The following is a 10,015-nucleotide window of genomic DNA, read 5'->3' on the forward strand; positions in this document are numbered from 1 at the left end:
TTGTGCATCTGGGATCCTCTCCCCTCCTAGAGACAAGGAAATGAAACTTGACCTTGGCAGGAACGTTGCCCTGAGACAAGGTCAGATTTGTGGGACAACGTGAAACGTTTCCCTTCCTCTCTCCCCGGCACTTCTCCTATCTCATCCCGTTGGCTGGCAGATTTGAATGGTTGGCCAAACTTCTAGAAACCACAAGCTGGTTTATCCCGGTGTGTCTGAGGAGTTGCTGAAAACCAGGTGTTCTATCTCCAAGGGCTTACAGATCACCAACCAGTCAGTCACGTTTCCTATGGCCTAAGGCACTGATTCAACCTGCCCCCTCTCCAGCCCTGTCACAGCCGGACCACCTCCTCCCCACCACCCCCCTCATTTTGAAGGGAGTTTCCTGTTTAGTTATGACTCCTTGATTTGGAAGCAGTGATTAAACGAATTAGAAATGGTGAAGGTTTGGGACAGTGAATCTGCAGGGAGACGGGAAAGAAAAAAGAATTGAGTTGTCAGAAACTAGCACAACATTGTGAATTGACTGTACTTCAACTGAAAAAAACAGAAAGAAAAAGCGGAGCTGTCCGTCTTCCCCTGTAAGACCTGGCCCCGCCCATCCCACAACGCTGGGGACCCTTACCTGCCCCCTGCACACCAGTCACTCCAGCCTTTTCTCTGGATCTTGGACACACCCAGCTCGCCCCTGCCTCAGGCCTTTGCACATGCTGTTCCCTCTGCCTGGAACGCTCTTCCCTGTTTCACGTGGCAGCTTTTTCTGTCCTTCAGATCCCAGCTCAGATGCCCTCTCGTCCCTCCTGCAGCCCTCGGCAAAGCAGCCTTGTGCCGCTGAGCGCCGTGCCTGAGCCTGTGTGATGGTGGCACTGTCCCCACAGCACTTCCTCGACCTGAAATGGTCTTGTCGACTCCCGTTCACGGTTCTCGTCATTACCGTGAACGCGGACTCCAGGAGGGAAAGGACGCCGGCATGCAGCAAACACTCGGCTATCTGAGGAGTGAATGAATGAGTGCGGGAGTGCAGGCAGGCTGGGACTGACCTGGACGCGGTCTCACGAGGTCCGTTCCTTCTCCGCACTGTTTCAGTGCGTGTTTTCAACATCGGAGCTGGTCCGGAGGCATCTCGGGTAAACATCTGCTTTCGGCGCTGCCTCTGCTGCCCTTTCTCACCCCCACGGTGTGACCACAGCAGAGACCGCCCTCCATCCCCGCCCACCAGCGCTGCAGTAGACACGTGCCTGTCTGCGGCGGAGGATGGCTATCCAACATGGGCAAGGGCCGAGGGTGCAGGGGAGCACAGGGTGGGGGTGGCCAGAGGCAGGAGAGGCCGGAGGCTGGGCTGGTACAGGATGGCGGTGCGCGGGGCAACGGGATAATGGCAAGCAGCTGCCAGGGCCGGATACTGCTTGGGCTTACTCTGCGGGCACTGACGTGGAGCCGGGGGGCGCCTTCCGTCCACCCCAGGCAGGTGGGGCTCCGTGGCCCGCCGGCCCTGGGCCACGTGCACATCGGCGCCGGCCTTCAGAGCCTCCGGGGGCCTGGGGTCAGCACCGCTGCCGTGGCTCATCCCAGGCCTTGTTTTTTCAAGAATAAAAATTACAAGTTTATTTTTCTGTTTGTCAAGACAGCAGATGCTGCCGTTTGCTTTGGTACCTGGCAGTCCTGAAGAACAGCAGCAGAAGGTCCCCGGCCCGTCTCCCAGAGGCAGCTGCCCTTACGGTTTGGAGTGTAGACTAGGTTAACACCCATTTCATAGGATTTGCCAGGCACCGTTTGCATTTCCCCGTCAAGTGCATGTGCGGGGCGCTCTGCGCCTGTGTGGCGGCTGCAGCCCTGGCGGGCCAGACGCTGCAGGAACTCAGGCTCCAGGAGGGCCAAGGTGCCTGGCCTCCCAGTTACCGAGGCTGTTCTGGGGCAGGTCCTGGCCCATTGGCTCTGCAGGCTTGTCCAGGATCGTCCCAGGACAACACCCTGTGGGCTGCTGGCCCCGCCAAAGACTCGAGAAGCCATCTCTTGGCTCCGTGGCAGCAGGTGTCACTCCAGGGAGAGCAGGGCCTGAGAATGACAGGGTAGCTTTAGAAACCCTGCAGGTGTCGAGCTGCCACCTTAGCGGCTGGACTGAATGGCCCCTGTGGTGTGTGCACAGCCTCCTCCTTTGTGAGCCTTGAGTTTCAGGGTGAGGGGGTGTTATTTTGTTTTAAGAAGGGGAGAAACTGCAGGATATGTTCTGGGCTTTTAGGGCATTAATGCTGCTTCTGATAAACTGTGCATCTGGGGAAGGGTTTTCTGAGTGTGGTCAAGAGCCCAGTGGAAAACGTCCTGCTGTGTAATCTGCACCGTGACTTGTGCCCACGCCAGGTGAAGGGGAGGATTTGGCTCCTGCTGTAAGACCGCGCCGACTTGGGTGATGGCCATCTCGTGGGGGTGGCGGTGCGGGTGTTTGGAGGGTGGCAGACAGAGCCCTGAGGAACCCAGCTCTCCAAGAACTGGAAGCATTTCCATTCAACAACATGCTTTCGAGGTAAGAAATGGTTCCTGACTTTTGTGATTACACCCTCGGCGAGAGGCGCCGTGTCTGCCCTCCGGGCGGGGCCGGAAGCCGGGTGGAGGTGCTAGGGGCAGACTCTCCTGCAGGGCCGAGGCCAGCGCTCCAGGCTGGGCCAGGGGCCACCAGGCACAAGGCCATGGGGCTTGGTGACCAGCTGTCATTGGCAGTGGTGGTGCTTGGACAATTTGAGTCAATGAGCCGGAGGGAGAGAAGGAAGGGGGGCCGTGGGCTCTCGGAGATGTTCCTCTGACAAAGAGAAAGTTGCCATAGGATGCAAATCAAGGCGGTGGTCGTTTTAAAAGTGAGGTGGGAGTGAAATGAACACCAAGACCTTGAAAATAACGGGAACTGGGGAGAGGTGGGGCCGGGGAGAAAGGTGTGGAGGGATTCTCTGAATGAGGAGCAAAGCCACCTCGTTCCCCGGAGGAGGAAGAGGAAGCAGGTACCTAGCAGCTGTGTGCTTAGGAAGTTCCTGGGGACTTCCTGCCAGGTGGTCCCCACGCCCAAGGAGGCTGCTGATATGGGGAGGAGCAGGGGGCTGCCCCTCACTCGTTGCCATGGTGACTGCCCCTTCTGGTGTTTGGACATCTCAGGAGTGGAAGCATGGCTAGAATGAACGCCCAGCGAAACCAAAACGATGCTTTTGCATTTTCGTAAGAATAGGCTTTCAAACGGGGGCCCAGCTGCCTGCCTTTGTAAATGAGGTTTTTCTGGAACGCAGCCGTGCCCCCTCGCCCAGGCGTCGTCTGTGCGGTTCTCACACCCACCAGCAGAGCAGGGTAGCTGCGATTGAGACCCCCTGCCTGCGAAGCCAGAAATGGGTCCTGCCTCCCCCCTTCTAGAATACCTTGGCCACCCTGATTTAAGTCATGATTCACTCAAATCAGTGTGAGTCCAGCTGGAACCAGCATTGTGCTTTATTCACTTCATTGGGTATTTTCTGGTGTTACCGGTATGTCCTGGGGTGTGCGCAGACATTAAAGAGGATGCTACAGGGAAAAGGTTCTAGAACCACATCCCTTCCCGCTGAACAATTTTCTATTGCTAAGACTTGGTGGGCACCCAAAATGCACCCTTCTGGGGAAAAATGCATAAACTGCCCCTTGATGATGGTGTGGGCAGTGTCCCAGCTGTGGCCTCTTGGGGCCAGAGAGATGCTTTGAGTTTCTGAGGACCTTTGTGCCTGTCAGAGCCCCCGGGGAGAGAGCAGCTTTGATGGCCCCCGCCAGGAGTACCTGAATCAGACGCAGATGACTCTGAAGTGTTCTGTTGCCATGGAAACGAGGCCACCTGTGAAGCCAGGCAGCTGAGCACACAGAGCTGGGCTCGCTTTGCGTGCGCTGAGCAGCTGTGAGGAAGGCCGGGTGGGAACATCATCACCGGTGGTCGGCCCGACGCCTTCTCAGGACAGCAGGCGTAGCTGGAGGGGACCCTGCCTGCCTCGGTGTGTCTGGGCTCAATCCACACCATATCAAAGAATTTAAATCCAAAATTCTATCAGCTTATCACACCTCTCTGCCCCGTACGGTAAAGACACACCTATATCCTCTTTCTGCAGCACACATCGAGTAAACGTTCCGTTTCACTTGAAGATATCAAAGTTCAAATTGATCAAGTCCCAGGGTGGCCACGTGCTCTTCGGGCTGAGCAGGGACTTGGGCGGGGCTCTGTCTCGTTGCCTCCTTCCCGGCTGACAGGCATTTCTTTCCCTCCTGAGTCCCTGTCCCTCCCTAGTGAGTGATCCCTGTCCTGGAGACACACTGGAGAGCGCTTTCTTGCAGCTTTGACGAGGGAGCTTCAGGAGATCGCTTCTCGATGGTCTGTCCTCCGTTTCAGCCTTAGGGCTCATCCTCCCTCCTCACAGGGCTTTCACATGTGTCCAGAACCTCAGAGGCCCAGACTCGGTCTGAGCTCCAGGCCCTGCTCTGAGCCCACCACCCGCGTCTCTCCTGCTCCGTCCGCTGATGTCCTGTGGTCCGGCCCTGAGCCCCAGGCCACGCTGGCTGTCCTGGTGAGGGGCATCACTTCTCCACTTGCCCCAGTTGGGGTGGGGACGGATGGACAGCTGTCCTCCCGCCCACCCTGCAGGTCAGCGTGCTGGAGCTGCTGTGACAAAGCGCCACAAACTGTTTCGGCTCAAAGCAACAGCAGTTTATCCCCCACAGTTCTGGGGTGGTCGGCAGGGCCAGTTCCTTCTGGAGGCTCTGCGGGAGAATCTGGTCCCTGCCTCTCCCAGCTCCTGGCTGCTCCAGGGGTGTGGCTGCATCACTCCATCTCTGCCTCCATCCTTACGCAGACTTCTTCCCTCTGTCTCTGAGTCTCTATTTTTCTCCTTATAAGGACGCCAGTCATTGGATGAGGGGCCCACCCCAATCCAGTGCAGCCTCAGTTTAGCTCAGTGCATCTGCAGAGACCACCCTTCTGCACATGGTGAGGTTCCCAGAGGACAGGAATTGGGAGGTGGCGGGACCCAGTCCGCCCTGCAAATCACAGTTTCTGCCACACCTGAGTCACAGAGGTGCTGCGCCCCGGCCTCACGGTGTTTAGGGTCCGAGTGCGTGGCCTCTGTGGTGCTGGCTCCACGGGGAGCCAGAGCCTGCCCTCCTCGGTCCTGCCTCACACCCGCTCCTTCCTCCTCAGGCCCTACTGAAGATGGACTGCCAGGGCCTGGTGGTCAGGCTCATCCAGGACTTCGTGCTCCTGACCACGGCGGTCGAGGTGGCGCAGCGCTGGAGGGAGCTGGCTGAGAAGCTGGCCAAGGTGTCCAAGCAGCAGATGGATGCGTACGAGTCCCCCCACCGGGACAGGAATGGGGTCGTGGACAGCGAGGTGAGCAGGGCTGCCCTTCCCTCAACCTGTAACATGGTGCTAACGCTATCTGCTTTGGAGCGGGTTGATGGGGACACAGGAGGTCATGTGTGCACGGGCGCCTGTGCCCGGCACGCAGTCGGCCCACGCCGAGTGGGAGGGAGCAAGTCTCAGCCTCTCTGGGAATCCTTCATGGTGAACCAGGCCCTGGCGAGGGCACGGCCACTGTTTGGAACAGCAGGAGTGGCACTGCCAGTCCGTCACTGATTCCGATCTTAAACTACATTTAGTAACACCGAGCAATGCCTGACGGAGCCCCTGATGGTCGGCTCTGGCTGGGGACGCCCCGGCGCCGAGGTGGGTGCATCCTGGGGAGATCGCGCAGCTCTAACCCGGGCTGGACGGGTTCCTGCGCAGAGTCTCTGTTTCCTCACTTGTTTCTGGAGGTTGCTTGCAGCTTCTGGAAAGACACTCAGGCTTGCGAGACCTTAGGAAGCACGAATTCCCAAGAGTAAGGGCGTCTCTTGTTAATGCGACAAGTCTCTAAATAAATGGAAAGCACTACTGGGGTTGTAAGGGAGGAGAGGCCCTTTCTGCCTGGTCAGCACTTGCTGCAACGCACCTGCTCGCACACCAGGGGCCTTCTTCCCTCCGAAACGAGCCGGCAGGTGGGGCAGAGCCGGCTGCCCCGCTGCTCTGGGTTTGCTTCACTCTTAAAGAGTTCCATCAACGACGGACACAGGCACTGGGGTCCGGCCCCTCACTTCCCCCTAACCTCTTCTCTCCTCTCCCTCTTTTGGTTTTGGACCTCTCCGTCATCCAGGCCATGTGGAAACCCGCGTACGACTTTCTACTCACCTGGAGCCACCAGGTCGGGGACAGCTACCGGGATGTCATCCAGGAGCTGCACCTGGGCCTGGACAAGATGAAAAACCCAATCACCAAGCGCTGGAAACACCTCACGGGAACCCTGATCCTGGTGAACTCCCTGGACATCTTGCGAGCAGCCGCCTTCAGTCCTGTGGACCATGACCATGACGACTTTGTGATTTGAGGGGGCTCACGCTCTCCGTCTGTCCTGGCTGCCTGCGTGGTCACACGGAGCTGGGGAGGGAGGATGGGTCAGCTGCTCAGACAGCTCCAGGGCCCCTCCCGGCTGGACCCACCCCCAGGACCAAGCACACACCATGCTCCACCACCTCCTGAAACACGGGGGAGCCTGAAGGGAATTTCTACTGCAGGTTGTTGCCAATCAAATAGCTTTCTATTTGTTAAATATAAATTTAAAATCACTTTTTTTTTAAAGTATGGGGGGTGGGGGCAAATGAGAAAGGTGGTATCTAATTTTTTAATGGAGCATAAAGGTTAAAAAAAAACACATAATGGGACAGATGCTGTTGAGGTTTTTATGTCATGTAAAGACCTTTTTAAATTATGTTACAGATGTATATATGTATTTAAGGGCCGTGAGGGTGTTTCTGATTGCTGGACACACTTTGCATTTCAACACTTAGCGCAGAAAGACACTCGTCCAGGTGTTGGACCTTCTTTGCTGTGTACTTGTAAAAAGGAAATCAAATAGGAAACGCGGTGTTTCAGTGAGTGAGTATAGTCGGTGCCCATTCTTTCTGACACTGGCCTGGTCCTGCTCTTCCCTCTTACCATGACCTTGCGTACCTTTGCCTCGTGTTGCAGTAAAGGCTCAGCCACAGCACCTGGGAAGCTTTTCTGAGCTTTAGCGGCAGAGTGGAATCCAGCATGAGCGGCTGGATGCCCTTGAGATGAAGAGCATCAGCAGTCGGCGGCTTCCGCAGCCCCTGCCTGCGTGCAGTTTGTCCTGCAGAAGAGCTCCACCGTGGAGACCAAGGTGGTCCCTGCAGCTCTGAAAGGCCAATGTCACCCTCCTCCCTGGGTGGAGGGGGTCCCTCCTGCAGAGCTTGGAGCCACTCCTCTGGGTGTGAAGGAAACGTCACCACAAGCATCACACCCCACACTGGTGTCCAGAGGTGCCTGCTGCCCTCTGCCAAACTCCACTTCCTTCCACCTAAAATGTAACCGCACTCCCCTCCTGGTGTGCCCATCTCTCGTAGGAAATAAATAGCATAGGGAAATCTTTTTTTTTTTTTAAATATGAAAATAATGTGAGCGGGATGGACATTTTCTGAAACTGAAAATGTTTCCCACATAAAACCTGAGATTTGGCCGACTGTCGCATCGCTATCCTTCATGGTTGCAGATCAACTTGCGAGGCTGCATCCCAAGGCCGTTGCATCATCTCAGAAGTGGGTGAGGGGCAGGTTAAGAGACATCTGGCAGGTCAGTCCAGCTGATGTCCAGGAATGTGGTCAGGACACGCACTGTGTTTAGATGAGTCATGTCGGGCATCTGGGATTCCTGAATCTCACTCACTCAATCTGCTTTCTGGAAACATGTTAATTACTTAGTATAATCAGTGTAAATCTTTTCTTGGGCTAAAACATTCTTATATATCTATTGAATCAGATACTGAAATCCAACTGGCTAAAAAACAACAACAAAACACTGCATATTTTATGCTGCAAGAACCAAGACACACAGTTCCCCGATCATCACACGAAACAACCTTAAATTCTGCTTCCTAACTCTCCACCTTCTGTCTTCCCAGAGAGCATCTCTCACTTTTCCCCAAAGAAGAAATAAAACCCGTCGCACCTTAAATATGGAGATTTTTTCCTCAGGGGCTTTAAATAGTTTCCTATGCAACATGTCTTGTAGCACAAATTAAATTCTACAAAGTTGCAGTAAATTTTCTTTGGATATTTTAACCTGTTAAGTGTGTGTGTGTTTTTCTGTACCCACTGGGCTTTAAATAAAACAAAAACAAAATCTCCTGTAAGTATCTGTGCATGGAACGATGGCTCCTTCCCCCACACAGTCACCCCCACACACACAGTCACCCCTGGAGGACAGCGTGACAACTGGTGCAGCGGGCATCTTGTTTCTTGCTATTAACTTAATTGCTCTTGGAATATAGTGTCTCAGTCATCACCAGAGGGAATCAGTGTTGCCCAAAATCCCCAAAGGGTACAAGTGGATGGTTTGCCTTTTTCTTGGACCTGGGCACCTGGACCCGGCAATCCCAAACCCACAGTACACAGCTGAGGACGGAGCCGTCTGTGTCCCGGGGATGGTCATCAGGCACTAGCTGGAGCATGCAGGACTCCCACGGACCCTGCCCTCACCTTGTCCTAGCAATGAACAGGATGGGGAACTGCTGATGGAGACCAGCCCAGCCTGGAGGTGACGGGGAGGAGTGGGGCTAAGGAAAGCCTTGAGAAATGACTTTAATCTAAGGTCAAGGGCTGAGTAGGCACCACCAAGCCCAAGGCCAGGCCAGGCCTGGGGAGCAAGGTGTCTGCAGCATTGAGAGAGGGTACAGGGACCACAAGAAGCTGACCCTTCCCCGGGCCCTGGGGTGTGCTGAACAAGCAAGAACCTCGGAGTGGTCCTTGACCCTCCATGCTTGTCTGTTCTAGCCCCACCAGCCACATCCTCACTCGGATTTTGCAGCTGAGGAAGGGCTCGGTGCAGTCCCCGACCTACATGGCAGAGGAGATTCTCACCCAGGGCTGCGTCACAAAGTGCCACATACAGGGAAGCATTGCTTCTAGAAAGACGCTATTTCCAAATATGGTCGCGTTCACAGGTTGGGGGGATGGGACTTAAGCAGATCTATTCGAAGGGCTGAGTCCAGCTCACAGCACTGCCTCCTACACGACAGCCTTTGGATGAGGCTTGCTTGGGAGAATGGGGAAGGAGTCCAGTTTGATCTGTCTCAGAACTGTGCCCAATTTAATGCAAAAGCCAGAGGGGGCAGAGGAGGTAAATCTTTAAAAGGGAAAACTATTTCAGAGAGGACCTGTTAGTCTCACTAAAACCCACTTTCTTCCTGAGCAAACAGCTAGGGTGTTTCCCACCCTCCCTTGCAAGTAAGTGTGGCCAAGTGACTCCCTCTGGTGACCGGGATGGGAGTGGAAGTGATCCAGGTGGCCACGGGCCTGGCCCATAGAACCCTCCACTCTCCTAATTGAATAGAAAAAACTCCAGGGACGTACAGGTGAGGGAGAGTCAAGACTGCAGGACCCAGGTCCCCAGGGACCCTTGAAAGGCTTTCTGTCCGGCAACTAGAGTTAGCTGTCAGGCCGCGGGGGCTGTAAGGGTGACGTGTTTCCGCAGCCCTGTTACCTTAATCTTAGGGTTGCTGTTCCCAGATGGCTAAGCTGGAGGGGCCAGGGGTTTGCTCTTAAAAGGGAAAGGTCCCCACCACGTCTGGATGATGTCAGGTCCAGATTTGGAGAACTCAGTCACACTCCTTTTTCTTGGCTGGAGCACATCCAGAATTGGTCACTACGAATCTGAATATGGACTTTTGTGTGTTTACTGAATATTTTCTAGGCTGGTCCAAGAAGCTCAGTTAAAATTTCCAGTCATTGACTGATGCTGGTTTGGACACTGATAATGGTAATAAATAATGTGCATAGAAAGTTATGGTGTTGGTGGTGTTTTTGAGTACCAAATATTCAGAAGAAAGATTTAGTTGAAAAAAAAAAAAAAGCTGTGTCTAATTTCCCAGAAAAGGGCAGTTTTGTCCGTGATCAATCCCTGCCTTTTCTTTACCCA

General features: G+C 54.7%; 1 protein-coding gene across 4 annotated transcripts in view; it reads left to right on the top strand.

Moving 5' to 3' along the window:
* The window catches only part of SH3BP4 (SH3 domain binding protein 4), an 82,366-nt gene extending 74,206 nt beyond the window's left edge, over window positions 1–8,160 (top strand). For all 4 annotated transcript variants that reach the window (XM_074364524.1, XM_074364525.1, XM_010948155.3 and 1 more), the window contains 2 exons: window positions 5,189–5,377; window positions 6,180–8,160. In XM_074364524.1, the coding sequence (XP_074220625.1) occupies window positions 5,189–5,377; window positions 6,180–6,410 (420 nt within the window). In that variant the 3' untranslated portion in view covers window positions 6,411–8,160. The remainder of the gene's footprint in view (window positions 1–5,188; window positions 5,378–6,179) is intronic.
* The last annotated feature ends 1,855 nt before the right edge of the window (window positions 8,161–10,015 follow it).

This window comes from Camelus bactrianus, chromosome 5, assembly GCF_048773025.1.
Source record: "Camelus bactrianus isolate YW-2024 breed Bactrian camel chromosome 5, ASM4877302v1, whole genome shotgun sequence".
NCBI classification, from domain to species: domain Eukaryota; kingdom Metazoa; phylum Chordata; class Mammalia; order Artiodactyla; family Camelidae; genus Camelus; species Camelus bactrianus.